Source organism: Selaginella moellendorffii, unplaced genomic scaffold (assembly GCF_000143415.4).
Source record: "Selaginella moellendorffii unplaced genomic scaffold, v1.0 SELMOscaffold_20, whole genome shotgun sequence".
Classification (NCBI taxonomy): domain Eukaryota; kingdom Viridiplantae; phylum Streptophyta; class Lycopodiopsida; order Selaginellales; family Selaginellaceae; genus Selaginella; species Selaginella moellendorffii.
In genome coordinates, this window is record NW_003314281.1 from 1,391,758 (window position 1) to 1,411,551 (window position 19,794).

The 19,794-nt window shown below is 40.9% G+C and overlaps 4 protein-coding genes and 1 long non-coding RNA gene across 5 annotated transcripts; 1 reads left to right on the forward strand and 4 right to left on the reverse strand.

Annotated features, from left to right (window-relative positions):
- Nucleotides 1–5,398: 5,398 nt before the first annotated feature.
- On the forward strand, nt 5,399–6,711 carry LOC112347302. Its single transcript, XM_024678001.1, has 2 exons — nt 5,399–5,721; nt 5,868–6,711. Exons 1-2 carry the CDS (start codon nt 5,420–5,422, stop codon nt 5,911–5,913), a joined length of 348 nt encoding a protein of 115 aa, XP_024533769.1. The 5' UTR covers nt 5,399–5,419; the 3' UTR covers nt 5,914–6,711.
- Nucleotides 6,712–6,879: 168 nt separating this feature from the next.
- On the reverse strand, nt 6,880–7,332 carry LOC112347269. Its single transcript, XR_002992730.1, has 4 exons — nt 7,229–7,332; nt 7,107–7,178; nt 6,985–7,053; nt 6,880–6,929 (listed from the first exon to the last, which is right to left on the reverse strand). It is a non-coding gene; the product is annotated as an uncharacterized LOC112347269 (long non-coding RNA).
- Nucleotides 7,333–12,092: 4,760 nt separating this feature from the next.
- LOC112347278 (pentatricopeptide repeat-containing protein At5g56310-like) lies at nt 12,093–12,806 on the reverse strand. Its single transcript, XM_024677927.1, has one exon. It carries the CDS (start codon nt 12,804–12,806, stop codon nt 12,093–12,095), a length of 714 nt encoding a protein of 237 aa, XP_024533695.1.
- Nucleotides 12,807–17,272: 4,466 nt separating this feature from the next.
- Nucleotides 17,273–18,996, reverse strand: LOC112347297 (pentatricopeptide repeat-containing protein At2g33680-like). Its single transcript, XM_024677984.1, has one exon. It carries the CDS (start codon nt 18,989–18,991, stop codon nt 17,384–17,386), a length of 1,608 nt encoding a protein of 535 aa, XP_024533752.1. The 5' UTR covers nt 18,992–18,996; the 3' UTR covers nt 17,273–17,383.
- Nucleotides 18,997–19,021: 25 nt separating this feature from the next.
- Nucleotides 19,022–19,788, reverse strand: LOC9637454 (protein AE7). Its single transcript, XM_024677985.1, has 5 exons — nt 19,666–19,788; nt 19,493–19,598; nt 19,333–19,432; nt 19,238–19,283; nt 19,022–19,182 (listed from the first exon to the last, which is right to left on the reverse strand). Exons 1-5 carry the CDS (start codon nt 19,778–19,780, stop codon nt 19,076–19,078), a joined length of 474 nt encoding a protein of 157 aa, XP_024533753.1. The 5' UTR covers nt 19,781–19,788; the 3' UTR covers nt 19,022–19,075.
- Between the last annotated feature and the right edge of the window lie 6 nt (nt 19,789–19,794).

Below are 19,794 nucleotides of genomic sequence, written 5' to 3' on the forward strand. Positions count from 1 at the left end.
TGCCAAGTGAATAATAATGAAACCAAGATCACAATGGCTAGAAATTGAAACTCCACTGAGACATTTAGATTGGAGAGGAAGAGAAAAATCATCTGATGAATATTATACCACTTCCAAACTACTATTGGGTTCAATAACTAAAATTAAGAAAGACTAAAAATGAAGCAATGTAGAGGGTTTTAGTGATTCATGAAGAAGAAATGAAGTCAAAACAAGAAAGAACAAAGGAGTTGTCTAGCTAAACAATCTTTAATTAGATTGTACTTTCATATTTCTTAAAACCTTATGTGCAACATCTACTATGTGAATATAATGATAAAGTGCAAGACAAGGATACTACTTCTAAAGTTGGTCTATATCTCCACAAACATATAGAAGTAGTTCTTGATTTGACATTATTATTTAGCATTATTATTTAGTATTAGAGAGATGCTATTGAAAAGTGGCTCTAATCTTCATAAGTATTGTGCCTTGCTTATATGTTAATTGTTCAAGAGCAGGCCCATTGAACAAGGAACAGAGGTTTTATGACAATGCTCTAACTGATATTTTTATGAATGATGTTATAGTGGACAACAAAGCTAATGATCCTCATGAGAAATGTTGGATCTAAGTGAAAAAGTATGAGCTCTTTAACATTATCATGAAGGCCAAAACAAAAAGTATTCCTTAAGAGTTGTCTCATTCTATGAAATATTGGTGACAACCATTTAGAACTCAAATGTTACATGCAAATTTGGAACCTTGATGCAAATGTTACAAATTGTTGATGGCAGTCCATTTATAAACATGTTGAAATCTTGAAAAATAAAATCCCTCTTCTCAAAAAGAGCAAAGAATCAAAAGAAGTATCTCAATAAAAAGAGATCAAATTAATCCCATAGTTGAAGTGCAATATCAATTAGGCTACATAACAATCCAAAGCCTAACTTGGTTAAGGAATCCATGAAACTTAAACTATATGCTATTAAATTTTGTTGAGCTTAAAATTGGAAAACCACTATTTTTGCTGAAGAACTTGCTAAAGGGTTAAGTGAAAAGCTATTTTGGATTGCTGCAAAAGTTCCATATGGCTTCCATGGAATATCAACATTTGACTAGAGCTGAAGAAGGGGATGTAAAAAACCATCAATCAAAAGTGTTTAAACTATCAAGAGTTAGTTATCAAGAGAAGAGAAGATGACAAAAATTATTAACAATATACTCAAAAAAGAGAAAAATGGATTTGTATTGAATATGTTGAGTAAAAAGTCCTAGAAACCTTACTTTTATCTCTAGAAATTAATCTGATCCAATCTCAAATTAATCTATGAACCTAATTTGGATATGAGTCTATGCTAATCCTAGATGTTATCTATGTGTATTTCAATTCTTACATGACATGAAGAAGTCAATTGCTAATTTAAATAGCCTTACAACTGCACAAAAGCAAGAAAAAGCATTGCTTAGTGATCATATAGTGACTAGATCCTTATGTGTACATATGTGTGTACTTCTACTCACTTGGCTTCTCATCAAGATTGTTTTTTTCATGATACAAGGGTAACAAATCAACTAACATCAAATGATTGCTGATTCAAGTATTTTGAGTGTTTAAGCAACAAGAGCTTTATGTGTCATGCTTTTTAAGCTTGCCTTTAGAGTATTGGCGGTGCCTTTTCAAAGCTATTAATTTTAAGATGCAAATGAGAATATTCTTTACAGGGTGCAAACATTGTTTCTATTATAATAAAACATCTTTTAGAACTTATTTCTATTTATCTTGCTTTTATATAGTATGTAAATATATGCACTTGGATTGATACAACACCTTTATATATCAGAAGAATTTTAGCTATAATATCCTACAATCATGTCACCTGCCCCTTGATAATATTAATTTTTTTTAAATAAAATCTTTCTACTACATCTGTAGTTTTTGAACTTATGTAGATCATAAATAGATAGTGAACTATAGATGTTGCCAGCATATAGCAAACTTCATTACACACTATCACATTAACCCAAAACCTTAATTTATATATAAAAGCCAATTAGTCTCATTATACTAATTATAGTATATGAAATTTCTTTAATGTCATTACAAGTTGTCAATGGTAGTTTCTTTGACTTAGTTGTTATATAAATCAATGTTACACATAAAGATCCACCAGCAATATACACAACCACAAGCAATCCTGGCCAAGATCTTTTACAGAGTTATGGCGGTAATAAATAAAGGAGTGGTTTGAGGCTGCATTGCAAGGGATGAACCACACTAAATTACCAAACTCCAACTTCTAAGTTTATAATCCTCAGGTTGTGGAAGAATAGTGGTGTCAATTATACTCTTCTGTCAATTTAAGTTAGTGATTTTAAGTTGATGAGGGCTTTTCTATTGTCAACTTCTAATAACAAATATGCCTAGGTGTAAGGCAATTGCAATTAGTATTGGGCACTTTCTCCATAATCAAGTGGTATTCTAGTATTCAAATGAGGATGCTGATACTCTCCTATATTTATGGTCTAAGCATTTCATGTTTTACATCTTGACATTTTGACATTTATATACTACACAACTATTTATGATTCATAAACACAGCTTTCAAGAAGATAATTTCAAAATACTGATAATCTAATATTATAAGTAGAGTTATATTTTTTAGCCTTACTCTTTGAATATTTTCTTAACCTCATGTTGGGAGGAATCCTGATATATATACTGATGAGGATTATAATTCACCCATATATTAAATATAAGAGAATGTCAAAAGTGTAAGTAACTAAAGAGAAGAATTTGAGAGATGATCTATTATGTGGTTAAGTTTACATGAGTTCAACTTTTCTTTTTAGAAATGGTGCATATATAAATGAAAAAGGATAAAACTAAATTGCACTTTATGGTTCTTTGGAATGGAACAATAACAGTTCATAATAATACATCTAAGAAACAAAAGCAAAATTAGGCAGAGTGATGCCCTTTATATATCACTATCTATCTTTGAGCAGCTAGAGACAGCTTGCCCTAGGGCAGGAGTGTAACCGGGTTGACACACAATTCTGAAGTTAATTATATTGAATAAATAACATCTAGATTAAAAACATAGAATTTCTTTCTTTCTTTTAATTATATCAAATAAACATATAGATCCAGAATTTCGTATAGCTAAACAAACCCTTCCATACATATTGCAATTTGAACAAAGCATTTTTGTTGACCATACAATGTTTTTAATACCTTGTATAACAGCATTTCCACTTGATTTTATTTGCAAATAACAATTAGTGTCTTTACTTCTTGTAAAACTCTCCCAGATTACTTTTTTTGGTAAATACTTTTTATCATATAATTTAAGGTCACAATTCGATTCCATTGTCATTATATATCTGTTATTTAAGGAATGCAAACTATTCCCTTCAGGGAGATAAGTTCCAAAAAACTGATCAGGACCACTTATAAGTTGATAAGTATAAGGCCAACAAGTATTTGACCCAATATCAAAATTATTACTTATTATATGGGGCAAAATGAGTGGGGGATCAGTATGAGGATCTCTTGTAGCTTCTCCATTATTTATATATTCAAGCTCATAATTTTCAGAAGTAATAGTAAGATGACCCCATGCATTTAATAATGCTTCTCTTATAAATGTTGAATATAATTCTTGTATTCCTTTATATAATTGCTTACTAGTAATTTGGATGACGGAATCAGGATCCATAGAACAAGTATGATAACCCGCAGCTGATTCACTAAATGTACGAATAATAATTTTTGTATTAGGAACATTTTCAATATCACTCATACCCATTGCACCTAATTCATAATTCTCATTTCCATTGTATAATCCCTCAAGTAGCGCAACAACAGTGTTTATGATAGTTCTAATATGAGAATCAGAAAGATGACCGTGCTTATTACAAACTCTAACAAACTGAGACTGAAGATTATCACATAAAATCAGAAATACAATAAGAACAAATATCCATTTCCACTTCATCATCAACAGACAATTATTTACTTGTAAGCAATTATAAAAGCCAAAAAGCATAGAATCCTTTTATGTCATTTTGCCGTCTAGCAACAACTATACTATTGGGGAGATGGCGGCCAGATGGCAATCCACAAAGTCTATCTTTCTTAACCACAGCACAATGCTCCCGAAAATTATATCTCCTCGCTCAAGAATGGCTGTTGTATAGATTGGACACTGCCACATATAGAGATCCATCACTACCACTCAGCCACGAGCACTTCCAGCAGCAGCTCCACTCTTATGGGTTTTGCATGCATCCAGAAGCGCCATCCGCACCTGCGACCATCTTGAATGGCATGCTTGTCCGCCACACTTGTAGTGCTCCGCCGCCAGATGTATCCTGTGATCGCATCTCATCGCCATGAAGCACTCCCAGAAGAAACCCCGAGTAGCTGCACGCCCCAGGGATGTTCGTGAAGGCCACCGCATCAAGATGGATCCCCTTCCAAGAACAGCTCTCCATCGCCTGCCAGCCATGCCGGTGCTAGGCATAGATTGCAATCCAGGAGATCTTGTCCTTGATCCGATCAAACAGGCGATCACATCCCCAAACCATGCGTAGAGATTGACGAGTGTCGTGCCGACGTTCCGGTCCAGACCGGACTGGATCGCCTCGTCGCGAACGAGTGCGCCAGAAGCCAGATCGTGCAAGCGGCGAGAGAGTGGAAGTGGCTCTGGGATTCATTTTGGGCTTCACTGTATTCCAAGTTTAATTTCTATGTCAATTGTATTTGTAAGTGTTAATTAAAAACACTGAAGTATTTTCTTTCTTTTAATTATATCAAATAAACATATAGATCCAGAATTTAGTATAGCTAAACAAACCCTTCCATACATATTGCAATTTGAACAAAGCTTTTTTGTTGACCATACAATGTTTTTAATACCTTGTATAACAGCATTTCCGCTTGTTTTTATTTGCAAATAACAATTAGTGTCTTTATTTCTTGTAAAACTTTCCCATAATACTTTTCTTGGTAAATAATTTTTATCATATAATTTAAGGTCACAATTTGATTCCATTGTCAATATATATCTGTGATTTAAAGAATGCAAACTATTCCCTTCAGGGAGATAAGTTCCAAAAAACTGATCAGGACCACTTATCTATAATAATAAGAACGAAGAACCCACACCCCCGCAGCCGTCCGATCCCGGGCCTCTATAATAATAAGAACGAAGAACCCACACCCCCGCAGCCGTCCGATCCCGGGCCCGGGGCAGCCTCGGAAGCCATGGTCCTCGGGAAGGGGAGGCCAGCCTAGGCTCGGGCCATGGCCAATGGCCATGGTTAGCGGGAATATGGGCTTAATGTTGTGGCGGCCAATGGGTGGGATGCACGTGTGGCCAGGAAGGGAAGAGGGCGTGGTGACAGGTGTTATGCCATGCACTCCTAGGGTTCCATGGCTGCTCGGTTGTGTGGGCATTCCTGTGAGAGCCTGTGCGTGGTTAGTAACAGGGGCGAGCAGAATGGTAGTCGGGCACACAATCCAGGCTCCTCTCGGGATCAACTCAGGACTGTGAGAGGCAAATTGGCTCATCTCCAACTCAGCAAAGCTTTGATCCCTGTTCGCCACTGCCTCACGAGCTCTTTGGCCTACAGGAAAGCAATTATCAAGGACACTCCCTCTTCATTCCCGAGACTTGGGTCACAGTCGAGCCCCGTGCCGATGCGTTTGTCATCAGCATCGGTGACACATTCCAGGTAAACAGAGCGAGAATTCTTTTGTTTCTGCTCTTCCCTCTCCTCTCCCTCCTCGCAGCGCTATAGCTGGTTGTAGATGGTGGTGCTCTTCTTTTTTCCTTTTCTTTTTATAAAACATCTCTCACGCAGCTTTCTCTTCGTCACAGGCACTGTGCAACCATCGCTACAAGAGTGCCAAGCACCGCGCAGTGATCCATGCCACCCGAGCCAGGCACTCGCTGGTTTTCTTCATCAACCCGGGGCTGGACATGGTGATCCGGCCGATTCCAGAGCTGGTGGTCAAGAGCAAAGAAGACGAAGAGCAAGATCGCAAGAGGCCGTGCGTGGAGTTTACTTGGGGGCAGCTGCTAGAATTCACCCAGAAGCACTATAGAACCGATGTCCACACGCCGGACGCGTTTGAGAGCTACTTGAGGAAAACGAGCCAAGCAGCGTGAGGACGGACAGGGAAGAACGAATGTAAATTTGCCAAAGATCATCGAGCAGAGGAGGAGCCTACAGGAAAGCAATTATCAAGGACACTCCCTCTTCAACCCCGGATTCTCTCGAGGCATCCCTTCCTGGTGAGGGATTGTTGTTTCAGCACATGCTCGGGACCAACTCCGTTTGTAGGAACCAGGTGTTTCGAGTTGACGTAGGGCTGTCGAGTGGCTAGCCAACACTGCTCCTGAAGTTTTGGAAATCTGACACGGCACTAATGTCTGGTTTCTCTCGAAAGAGAAGGAGAAGCCACCGCAAGCATCGCCTGGTTTAGCTTCGTTTTTAGATCGAGGTAAGTCGTCAGTTTGAATATCTTTGTATTCTATGATGTGTAGCAAGTGTTGGGAAAGGATGGGAAAGCTGGCATCAATCGGTTTGTTGCAGTAGCCCATGGATAAAACTGTAGTTCGTGGATAGATGTATGACATTATAGTCAGCATTCCAGAATCAATCCTAAGATAAATTTGTTTAGAATGATCATGTTAAAATAAATGGTGGCGCAGTTGGTCAGCGCGTAGGTCTCATAGCTGCTGAGAAATCCTGAGGTCGAGAGTTTGAGCCTCTCTCATCCCATTGTTTTCAAGTTTGGTCTGAAAAGAAACTTGGATCATTAATGACATGTTAAGTTCAAACAAAAACTAACAAAATTCACCTACATTGTCCAGAGTTTAATCAAGCCTGCAAATGATGGAACTGGCTGAGGAGAAAAGGAGTTGTTTCCAACGCTTCTGTTATGCATACACACATGCATCAGGTCAACTCCAAATTAAGAAGAAATATTACATTAGTTGGAGAGCTCTCAACCCGCTTAGATCAGGTAACGTTCCAGTAAAAGCGTTATCATTGATGTGTCTGTAAATGAAACAAAACTTGAGTACAAAGTAGTTACCATATTAGCTATTTACATTTCAAAGAGGGTTGATATCCGCCCCAAACTGCTCAGCAGTGATCCAGCAAATCGATTTTTGTCAAGTCTCCTGAAAATACACTATTACACGAGATTGTATTCTAGCCATCAACGGCTTACATGATGGTCAGCTTGGAAAAGTTTCCAATTTCATCGGGAACTTCTCCAGAGAAGCCATTATTGTCCAGTAACCTGAAGGACAACAGGTCCAAAAACCTCCAAGAAAATGAGAAAGATACATAAAAGTGCTTGAGTTCAGGTAAGAAACATATTTCTGGCGCATCCACCTCTTTGTAAACCACCCAGCATTTGCTAGGCAAGTACTTTCACTTTACAAGCAAAATAAGAACTCTAATTTTAAAACAAATATTAGACACTATAATAGTGCTCTTGCTTTTGCATCTATGTCTTCTAATATTGATATTGTAAAGGGTCATGGTCCTTATTGCTTTAAAAGCCATGGTCAAATATATCATAATATTGTTTCAGCACATCCTTCTGAAGGTCAACATCGAACTTATGGACAACTTTATATGCTTGATACTCTAGAAGCTACAAATATAAGAAAGCAAAACCCTTTTAATTCAAGTTGTGAGACAAACTTACTTAAACATCTTGATGCTCTCCTTCGTCATGTTAACCCATATGCTCAAGCTTTCAAAATGATGTATGAAATGGAACAAGAAGAAATTCGTTCTGCTACGCTTTCAGGTTATCCTATACGTGGTGTTTACATGTTATTAAAAACTGAAGGAACTGATCCACGATGCTATAATGCTCCACGGACAAATGATGTTGCTGTTGTATTTGTTAGTGATGATGGAGAACCGCCACATAGTCGTGAAATTTGTATATATCCAATTGCAAGCAATTCTAAATGTATCTCAACACTTGATTATAATTGTGATCCAATGGTTTACCCATTAATATTTCCTTTTGGTGATAGAGGTTGGCATGAAAAAATTTTTAATTCCAGACGTCGAATTACATTGCTCCAATATTATGCATACCGTTTATCTATAAGAGACACAATACGCTTTGGTTTTGATCAAATTTTACATGCAGGAAAACTCACACAACAGTATATTGTCGATGCTTATGTAAAAGTTGAAAGCAATAATTTGAATTACTATCGCACCCATCAAAAACAATTGCGAGTTGAAATGTATACTGGTCTTATGGATTATGTTGCAAACCGTGCTACTAATGAAAATATAAATCCAGGCAAGATTGTTATTTTACCTTCAAGTTTTGGGGGTGGCCCTAGAGCAATGCAACAAAATTATCAAGATGCAATGGCTATAGTTACTCATTTTTCAAAGCCAGATCTTTTCATTACTTTTACATGCAATCCCAAATGGCCAAAAATTTCTAAAAACTTACATCCAAATGAAAGCCCTGAGGATCGTCCAGACTTGGTTTCTAGAGTATTTCATATCAAGCTTAAAGAATTTTTGAATGATATTACTAAAAATCATATTTTTGGAAATTGTATTGCTTTTATAAATGTAATTGAATTTCAAAAGAGAGGCCTTCCACATTGTCACTTTCTAGGGATTTTATCTCATGAAAACAAGATTAAAGACCGTGATGCTATTGACCAATACATAACGGCACAATTGCTTGATCCTCAAAAGGAACCTGAAATTTCTAAAATAATTACATCTCATATGATACATGGTCCATGTGGGCCTCTTTACTCTAATAGTCTTTGCATGGAAAATGGCACTTGCTCAAAAGGTTATCCAAAAAAATTTAATTATGAAACTACTTTTAGTGTTGATGGATATCCAGATTATTATAGACCTGATAATGGCCGCACATTTCTAAAAAATGGGTGTTATATTGATAATCGTTGGGTAGTACCTTATAATAAATACCTTTGTAAAAAATATAATGCTCATATTAATATTGAAATTTGTGCTACTATAAAAAGTATTAAGTATTTATTTCAATATGTTTATAAAGGTTATGATTGTGCTACAATTGAAATCCATTCAGCAACCCAACAACTTGATAATATTTTAAATTGGGATGAAATCTCAACATTTTTAAATACACGTTATGTATCTGCTCCAGAAGCAATATGGAGACTTTTTAAATTTAAAATGCATGGTCGTTCGACCCCTATAATCTGTCTTCCTATCCATCTTCCAAATTTTCAAAACGTCTATTTTATAGAAGGTTCTGAACAAATAGCACTTCAAAGAGCTACTCAAAATGGTACGATGTTGACAAAATAGTTTGAATTAAATATAAATGACCCAAATGCTAGACAATATACATATCCTGAAATCCCTTTATATTATACATTTAACCCTTATACTCATAACTGGCAAATTCGACATACAAGAAATGTCATTCCTCGAATGTATTCTGTGTCGCCATCTAATGTTGAACTATATCATTTACGTCTTATTTTACTCCATAAAAAAGGTGCTACATCTTTCAAAGATCTTAAGATAGTTAACAATATTTATTATGACACATTTCAACAAGTTGCAGATGCAATGGGGCTTATAGCTGATGATACCGAATGGGAAAAATGTTTAGAAGATGCTTGCTTTTTTAGAATGCCATCACAATTAAGACAATTATTTATATTACTTTGTATCTTTTGCACTCCAAAAGATCCTTACCTCCTGTGGGATAAATTTAAAGACTTCCTCTCTGAGGATTTCATGCAAACAAATCCAATTTTTCATTATGAACATGCTTTACATGATATAAATATTAAAATGAAAATGCATGGCAAAACTAATCAAAACTATCATCTACCTATGCCGTCTGAAAATTTTGATGATGAAAATATTGTCAACTCAACACAAATATATCAAAATGTTGAACAAAATATTCCTCGATTTAATCAAGAACAGTTAAATATTTTTAATGATATTCTTAATGTTATTGATCACCCAACTGAGCATAATCGATATATTTTCATTGATGGTCCTGGTGGTACTGGTAAAACATTTCTTCTTAACACTCTTATAAATATTTTACAACTGAAAAAAATAAATGTTGTTAGCATGGCTTGGACAGGAATTGCAAGTACTTTACTTTATAATGGCCGAACTTCACATACTACTTTTAAACTTCCTGTTCCAATAAATGAAACATCAACTTCCGCTATAACTGCTAATAGTGAAGCAGGTATAAGAATCAAAACTACTAACGTATTGTTATGGGATGAAATAAGTATGGTTCACACTCATGCATTCACTGCTGTTGATCGAGTGTTGCGAGACCTAAAAAATACATCATTACCTTTTGGTGGCATAATTGTTATTACTAGCGGGGACTTTAGACAAACACTTCCAGTCATTCCACATGGACATAGGGCATAAATTGTTTCAAGTTCTGTAAAAATGAATAAATTATGGAGATTATTTAGAAAGTTATCTTTGAAAACAAATATGCGGCTTGTTGAAAGTGATAAATCATGGTCTGAATGGCTTCTCAAAGTTGGAAATGGTGAAAATTTTGAAAATTTACCATCTTTACCTTCTAACTCCATTTTATTACCTCATACACAACTAATTTATTCATCAATTATTGATTTTGTCTACCCTTCAGTACTTGATATTTCAAACCCTTATATTGCAGCCAACCGAGTCATACTTACCCCACTTAACGATGATACATTTGCACTCAACAACACTATTGTCTCTAAATTACAAGGTGATACATACATCTACAAAAGCATTGATTTTGTTGACACTGAATATCCTGAAAATTTTCCAACAGAATTCCTAAATTCTATCACACCTTCTGGTCTCCCACCACATAAACTCTCTCTCAAACAAGGTGCTATTCTTATCCTCCTAAGAAATATGTCTCCATCAGCAAGATTATGCAATGGTACACGTCTCATCCTGAAAAATGCACTACCAAATGTTTTAGATTGTGAAATTGTGATGGGGCAATTTAAAGGGACAAGAGTTTTTATCCCACGTATTACACTAATACCATCAAATACAGAAATTCCATTCAAAATGTCCAGACGACAATTTCCAATTCGTTTGGGTTACTGCTTAACAATCTCCAAATGCCAAGGACAGACATTTGACCGAGTTGGAGTTTACTTGCCCCACCCAGTTTTCACTCATGGACAACTTTATGTGGCTTTATCAAGATGCACATCACCATATGGACTTGGAATTAAAGTTCAAAACACCACACGCCAAGGCCACCTCCTTCCTCAAGATCCTTCTGTTTTTACAATTAACACTGTCTATAAAGAGGTTTTATATTGAACCTCTTTGTAAACCACCCAGCATTTGCTGGGCAAGTACTCGTAAGTTGATAAGTATAAGGCCAACAGGTATTTGACCCAGTATCAAAATTATTACTTAATAGATGGGACAAAATTAGTGGGGGATCAGTGTGAGGATCTCTTGTAGCTTCTCCATTATTTATATATTCAAGCTCATAATTTTCAGAAGTAATAATAAGATGACCCCATGCATTTAATAATGCTTCTCTTATAAATGTTGAATATAATTCTTGTATTCCTTTACATAATTGCTTACTAGTAATTTGGATGACGGAATCAGGATTCATAGAACAACTATGATAACCCGCAGCTGATTCACTAAATGTACGAATAATAACTTTTGTATTAGGAATAGTTTCAATATCTCTCACACCAATTGAACCTAATTCATAATTCTCATTTCCATTGTATAATCTGTCAAGCAGTAAAACAACATAGTTTATGATAGTGTTAATATGAGAATCAGAAAGATGACCCGCTTATTACAAACTCTAACAAACTGAGACTGAAGATTATCACATAAAATCAGAAATACAATAAGAACAAACATCTTCATCATCAAGCAATAAAGAAATAATATAATTATACTTTAGATTTACTTGTAAGCAATAGAAGCCTTTTATTTAGTACATCGTCTAGCAATAGAGCAGATGGCAATCTACGAAAGCCTATCTTCTTAACCACTCCACAATGCTCCCATCTGCTCGCTCAACAATGGCTGTCGTATAGATTGGACACTGCCACATATAAAGATCCATCACCACCACCCAGCCGCGAGCTCTGGAGCATCGCACTTCCAGCGCCAGCTCCAACCTCGAAGCTCTTATGGGTTTTGCATGCATCCAGCAGCGCCATCCACGCCCTCGAATCCGTCTGGAATGGCATGCTCTTGATCAGCTCCTCCGCCTCACCGATCCTGCCCGATCGCCCAAGAGCGCTGATCAAACACCTGTAGTGCTCCGCCCCCGGATGAATCCCGTGATCAGATCTCATCGCCACGAAGCACTCCCAGATCTCGTCCAGCAATCCCGAGTGGCTGCACGCCCCCAGGATATTAGTGAAGGCCACCTCGTCGAGATGGATCCCCTCCAAGCACAGCGCCTGGAAGATCTCCATCGCTTGCCTGCCATGCCCGTGCTGGGCATACGCCGCCACCGTCGCAGTCCAGGAGATGGTGTCCTTCATCCGATCAAACACCTCCCGTGAGGTGATCACATCCCCGAACCGCGAGATTGACGAGCGTCGTGCCCACGACTGCGTCCCTGTCGAGGCTGGACTGGATCGCTCCGTCGCGAACGAGGAGGAAAGATCGCCCAAGCGCGTGCAAGCGGCGAGAACGGTCGCAAGAGTGGAAGCGTTGGGTTTCACGCTGAGGATCATCTCCCTGTACAGCTCCAGCGCTTTCCTGTCGTGCCCCGCCATCGCTTCTGCAGCGCTCCAGCAAAGAACATCTCTCCTAGAGATCTTTCGGAATGCCGATCGCGCACAGTTCAATCTCCCACAGCCAGTGTACAAGCTGGCGAGCGCGGTGCCGACGATGGTATCCGTCTCAATCTGGGGGCCCAGCCGGGAATGGAGCAGCACTGCCTCTTCTATCGGCCCAAGCCCGCCAGCGCGTTAAGAAAGCTCGCGTACGCGAAAGCATCGGGCTTCACACCACCAGACGCCATCTCCTGGTAGATCTTCAAAGATACTTCCAAATGCCCAGCTTCGGCATTTACTGCGACCATTGCGTTCCACAACACAAAATTGCGGTGCGTCATTCGATCGAACAGCTGCTTCGCCCGATCGATTCTACCGCACTTGGCATACATCGTGACCAGAGCAGTTTAAAGGCCCACGTCCTGTTTGATCCCTCTTTCCACGATTCGCTCGTGGATTTCCAGCCCCTGCTCCAGGCATTTCAATCTAGCGCGAGCGCGGGTGGATCTACGTGCTGGAACGGACGAGAGCTCGGTAGAGACAGAGCGCCTCTTGCTCCTTGCAGGCCCCAACGTATGCCGAGATGATGATCGCCCAGGAGAATTCGTTCCGGAGTGGCATGCTATCGAACGCCGCTCTGGCATCTTCCAGCCTCCCGCAAGCTCTGTACACCTGGACGGGCAAGTTGCCCACCGCTGTGGATAATCCGGGCATGGACACGCCTCCCGTCCTCGAGCAGTCTCGATCGGTCACACTTCCGGAGGATCGTCGCGTACTCCTGTCTGAGCTGAGCATACCTGGACTGTGGTGGTTCCATCTCGATCCAGCGTGCACGTTTGCTAGATTATCTGCGAACTTGAGAAGATCCATTTCTTGGGAACTTACAAGATGAGAGTTCCACTCACTCGTACTCTTCTGGAGGAGCTAGGCAATCCCGCACCAAGTATGGGTTCTCCATTGCCGCTACAACGCGCTCCTTGTCATTAAGTTGCTTGTTAATGATCCATGTCGTACTTCCATGTCGTACTTCCACGTCGTACTTGCGGCCCATTGCAAACTCGCCAGCGTGGCAGAACGCCGACAGCACGGTAATCATCGTGACGTCGCTGGGAGCCGCACTGCCGGCCTGGATCATCCGGTGGAACACCCACAGTGTGCCGTAGTGGTTGCCATTCTGCGAATATGCCATCACCATGGTTGTCCACAGCACCGCGTCGTCATTGCACCTCTGCCGCACGCGGCAGAAGAGGCAGTTCTTGGGTAGGGCAAGCACGTTCCCGCCCAGAACGGGCGAGTCGGGTGTTAGCCCTGCGAGCTCATTTTGGAGGGAATGAGTGAGCCCGTGCCCGGGAACGGCTTTGTTGGGAAACTGTTAACGGACATGTGGAAGAATGTTATTCGAGGATAATAGAGTTCTCCAGAATTGGCAGCTAGTAGCTTGGTTCTCCAGAACCTGGCAGTTGGCAGTTGGGTTCTAGAGAACCTGGCAGTTGTCAGCCACGTTCTTGCAAAGAACCTGACTCGATCCGACAGCTGCCAATAGTTGGATCAAGTTAACGGGTGAGCCATAGCCCATTAAGAGCTCCTTTGCGTGGGGCAGGTTGTCGCACTTGGCGTACATGTTGACCGTGCTGGTCAGTGCAACCACGTCACTTCTTTCGTACAACCCAGCCACCACAATTCCCTCCCGGAGCACGGACACCACGGCTCAGGAATCAAACACGGGCAAGAAGCTCGCCTGGTTGGGTTTGATTCCCTCCAGGTCCATGAGACGAAACACTCCCAGCACTTGCTCTACGTGCCCTTGCTGTGCATATGCTAGGATTATCTCATTCCACGTCGCCACGCCCTTGTACGGCACTATGTTGAAAAAATGCCAGGCCCCCGCAGCTGACGTACACGTCCTTAACAGGCTGTGGCTCGCCCGTTAACTTGATCCAGCCGTTGGCAGCCATTGGATCGAGTCAGGTTCTCTACGAGAATTTTACTGTTGTCAGCCACATTCTGGAGAACGTACCAGGTTTTGGAGAACGTGGCTGACAACTGCCAGGTTCTCCAGAACCCAGCTGCCAGCCGCCAGGTTCTGGAGAACCCTCTCATCCTCCAATAACGTTATTACACGTGTCCATTAACGGTCTTGCCACAGCCCGTTAAGGCCGTTCCTGGGCACAGCCTCGCTCGTTCCCTCCAGAATGCGCTCGCCAGGCTAACGCTCGGCTCACCCGTTCTGGGCGGGAACGTGCTCGCCCTACCCGGGAACTGCCTCATCATGTCCACAGCTCTCTGCAGATGCCAACATCGGGTATTTTCTTTCACTATAGCTTTCCAGTGCAGCCTTTGTCCGGCATAGACTCAAACAAAAATCTTGCCCTAGAGAACATACCGTTAACCAAGTAGGCTTTGAGCATGTTTAGATAGCATTTTGGTCCCTTTTCCTTGATTGGAAAGAACACCTCCTCCACCTCTCCAATATGCCTATTTTGGGCATATGCTGCAATCATAGATGCATGAGTGATATCACTTGGATTATAGACTTTTGTGTATGCAGTGTAAACATCTTTGATTAAGCCATACAATTTATTTAAGTAAGTAATGCCACCTACACTTAAATTGTGTATTAGTTCTTTTTATGTCCCTCTTTAGAAATTCATTTATTAATCGCTTCATATTTATTTTCAAACACTTATTTTAGAGTTCCATTCCTGCTTTTAGCTTTTTGAATTAAAGATTTTAATTTAAATGTGTTATGCTTGTTAAATTTCTATTTAGGCCACTACTACATAACACACTTTGTGTTTAAAAGTTTATATCTTACACCAACTGTTATATCTTTGTAAAAACTCACTAAATTTTTGAGATTTTTGGATTGATGGAAATGAGTTTTAGACTTGGAGGTGATATGGATCAGCATTCAATCCATAATTTAGGAAAACATTGTATGCATTAAAATGTTTTTTTGAGTTCATGTGAGTTTGATCCATCTTTTTGTTTTAGCTCATATTAAGAGACAATCATTTTTAAACAACATTTTAAATAGCATAGCTAATTTAGGGGGCATGTATTCTCAATAAAAAATGAAAATGATGTGAATATTACCTTAGTACAAACTCCTAATAAATAGAAACAAAAGCAGAATTATCTCATGCCGAGTACAGCCCTTTATATATTTCTATCTATCTTGCAGCAGTTAGAGACACCTGAAGTGTGATGCATAATTCTGATCTTAATTAATATTTATATTGGAAAACCATCTAGATTAAAAACATAGAATTTTTTCCTTTCTTTTAATTATATCAAATAAACATATCGATCCAGACTTTCGTATAGCTAAACAAACCCTTCCATACATATTGCAATTTGAACAAAGCTTTTTTGTTGACCATAAAATATTTTTAATGCCTTGTATAACGGCATTTCCGCTTGATTTTATTTGCAAATAGCAGTTAGTGTCTTTATTTCTTGTAAAACTTTCCCATATTACTTTTTTTGGTAAATAATTTTTATCATATAATTTAAGGTCACAATTTGATTCCATTGTCATTCTATACCTATGATTTAAGGAATGCAAACTGTTCCCTTCAGGGAGATAAGTTCCAAAAAACTGATCAGGACCACTTATAAGTTGATAAGTATAAGGCCAACAGGTATTTGACCCAATATCAAAATTATAACTTATTTTATGGGGCGAAATTAGTGGGGGATCAATATGAGGATCTCTTGTAGCTTCTCCATTATTTATATATTCAAGCTCATAATTTTCAGAAGTAATAATAAGATGACCCCATGCATTTAGTAATGCTTCTCTTATAAATGTTGAATATAATTCTTGTATTCCTTTATATAATTGCTTACTAGTAATTTGGATGATGGAATCAGGATTCATAGAACAACTATGATAATCACCAGCTGATTCACTAAATGTACGAATAATAATTTTTGTATTAGGAACATTTCCAATATCACTCATACCTATTGAACCTAATTGATAATTTTCATTTCCATTGTATAATATGTCAAGCAGTAAAACAACAGTGTTTATGATAGTTTTAATATGAGAATCAGAAAGATGACCATGCTTATTACAAACTCTAACAAACTGAGACTGCAGATTATCACATAAAATTAAAAGTAGAATAAGAACGAATGTCTTCATCATCAAGAGGTAAATTAATACCGCAATTATTTACTTCTAAACAATTATAAATGCCGAAAAACATAGAAGCCTTTTATATAGTACATGAGATGGCACCCAGATGGCAATCCACAAAGGCCTATCTTTTATCTCCTCACTCAAGAATGGCTGTCGTATAGATTGGACACTGCCACGTATAGAGATCCATCCACAAGCTCTACTTCCATCAGCTCCAACCTCGAAGCTCTTATAATTACTTACTAGTAATTTGGATGATAGGATCAGGATCCATAGAACAAGTGTGGTAATGATCAGTTGATTCACTATACATCAATAGGTGTGAGAGATATTGAAATTATTCCTAATTGTAAGCAATAGAAGCCGTTTATTTAAATAATAGAGCAGATGGCAGCCTATCTTCTTAACAATGCTTATATCTGCTCGCTCAACAATGGCTGTCGTATAGATTGGACACTGCCACATATAAAGATCCATCACCACCACCCAGCCGCGAGCTCTGGAGCATCGCACTTCCAGCGCCAGCTCCAACCTCGAAGCTCTTATGGGTTTTGCATGCATCCAGCAGCGCCATCCACGCCCTCGAATCCGTCTGGAATGGCATGCTCTTGATCAGCTCCTCCGCCTCACCGATCCTGCCCGATCGCCCAAGAGCGCTGATCAAACACCTGTAGTGCTCCGCCCCCGGATGAATCCCGTGATCACATCTCATCGCCACGAAGCACTCCCAGATCTCGTCCAGCAATCCCGAGTGGCTGCACGCCCCCAGGATGTTAGTGAAGGCCACCTCGTCGAGATGGATCCCCTCCAAGCACAGCGCCTGGAAGATCTCCATCGCTTGCCTGCCATGCCCGTGCTGGGCATACGCCGCCACCATCGCAGTCCAGGAGATGGTGTCCCTCGCCTTGATCCGATCAAACACCTCCCGTGCGGCGATCACATCCCCAAACCGCGCGTAGAGATTGACGAGCGTCGTGCCAACGACTGCGTCCCTGTCGAGGCCGGACTGGATCGCTCCGTCGCGAACGAGGGCGCCGGAGGAAAGATCGCCCAAGCGCGTGCAAGCGGCGAGAACAGTCGCGAGTGTGGAAGCGTTGGGCCTCACGCTGAGGATCATCTCCCTGTATAGCTCCAGCGCTTCCCTGTCGTGCCCCGCCATGGCTTCTGCCGAGATCATCGTGCTCCAGCAAAGAACATCTCTCCTAGAGATCTTTCGGAATGCCGATCTCGCACAGTCCAATCTCCCACAGCCAGTGTACAAGCTGACGAGCGCGGTGCCGACGATGGTATCTGTCTCGATCTGGGAGCCCAGCCGGGAATGGAGCAGCACTGCCTCTTCTATCCGGCCCAAGCCCGCCAGCGCGTTAAGAACGCTCGCGTACGTGAAAGCATCGGGCTTCACACCAGCAGACACCATCTCCTGGTAGATCTTCAAAGCTACTTCCAAATGCCCAGCTTCGGCATTTGCTGAGACCATTGCGTTCCACGACACAACATCCCGATGCGTGATCCGATCGAACACCTGCTTCGCTCGATCGATTCTACCGCACTTGGCATACATCGTGACTAGCGCATTTTGAAGGCCCACGTCCTGTTTGACCCCTCTTTTCACGATTCGCTCGTGGATTTCCAGCCCCTGCTCCAGGCATTTCAATCTAGCGCAAGCGGCAAGAACGCTGGAGAAGATGAACGCGTCCGCCTGGATCTCCGTGCTGGAACGGACGAGAGTTCGGTAAAGACAGAGCGCCTCTTGCTCCTTGCCGGCCCCAACGTATGCCGAGATGATGATCGCCCAGGAGAATTCGTTCCGGAGTGGCATGCTATCGAACACCGCTCTGGCATCTTCCAGCCTCCCGCAATCTCTGTACATCTGGACGAGCAAGTTACCCAGGAACCTGTCGCGGGTGTGGCCGCTGTGGATGATCCGGGCATGGACACGCCTCCCGTCCTCGAGCAGCCTCGATCGGGCACACTTCCGGAGGATCGTCGCGTACTCCTGCCTGAGCTGAGCATACCTGGACTGTGGTGGTTCCATCTCGATCCAACGAGCACGTTTGCTAGATTATCTGCGAACTTGAGAAGATCTATTTCTTGGGAACTTACAAGATGAGAGTTCCACTCACTCGTACTCTTCTGGAGGAGCTAGGCAATCCCGCACGGTTTGAGCCAAGTATGGGTTCTCCATTGCCGCTACAACGCGCTCCTTGTCATTAAGTTGCTTGTTCACTGCAAGAATGATCCATGATCCACAAACGAAAAGCTTTCCAGGAATTTTTCTTACCCGCAGCCGCGGTAGAGTGAGAACCTGGTGCCACTCTTATATCCACCTAAGATCAAAACCACTCAAACTCGAGAAAACTGGAAGAGAAGCCATACCTTGAAGCGAGGTGGAAGAGAGTGCATGAGCTTCACTCGAATGCACAGTCCAATCAGCGTTGCCATGCTACAGTGCTGGACTGTGGGAGTAAATGTGACCCTTGCAAATTCATCAGGCTAAACCAATCTAGAAGAAGAGAGAAATTTCTTTCGTCCATACCTCACATAGCTTTGCTTATCGTCCACTTCGATCCCCTCTTCAGCGAGCACATTTAGCTGCTCCAGCGAGTATGGATGCTCCGGATCGCGGATATCCCTCAAGTGCTGTGCTAAAATCGTCAAGGAAACCAAGAAACCGAGGCCAAATTCTGTCCAGGCCAAGAAAAAGGATATCAAAAACCTCCAAGGCGTCGATTTCTTCCGCGGCGCTCTCGTCTCCGATAGAAGGGCGCTGCCGCCGCGTCGCCTTGCGCTCATGGATCACCGGATTCGCATTCTGGAGCGCCATGACATATACCCTAG

Bases quoted from the DNA above. Each gene is read 5' to 3' on its own strand.
- LOC112347302 (XM_024678001.1), top strand. From the start codon at position 5,420: ATGGCTGCTCGGTTGTGTGGGCATTCCTGTGAGAGCCTGTGCGTGGTT. The intron at 5,722-5,867 runs GTAAACAGAGCG...TCTTCGTCACAG, and splicing joins GCATCGGTGACACATTCCAG to GCACTGTGCAACCATCGCTA.
- LOC112347297 (XM_024677984.1), bottom strand. From the start codon at position 18,991: ATGGAACCACCACAGTCCAGGTATGCTCAGCTCAGGCAGGAGTACGCG.
- LOC112347278 (XM_024677927.1), bottom strand. From the start codon at position 12,806: ATGGCGGGGCACGACAGGAAAGCGCTGGAGCTGTACAGGGAGATGATC.
- LOC9637454 (XM_024677985.1), bottom strand. From the start codon at position 19,780: ATGGCGCTCCAGAATGCGAATCCGGTGATCCATGAGCGCAAGGCGACG. The intron at 19,599-19,665 runs ATATCCTTTTTC...CGATTTTAGCAC, and splicing joins CGACGCCTTGGAGGTTTTTG to AGCACTTGAGGGATATCCGC. The intron at 19,433-19,492 runs GTATGGACGAAA...TGAATTTGCAAG, and splicing joins GATAAGCAAAGCTATGTGAG to GGTCACATTTACTCCCACAG.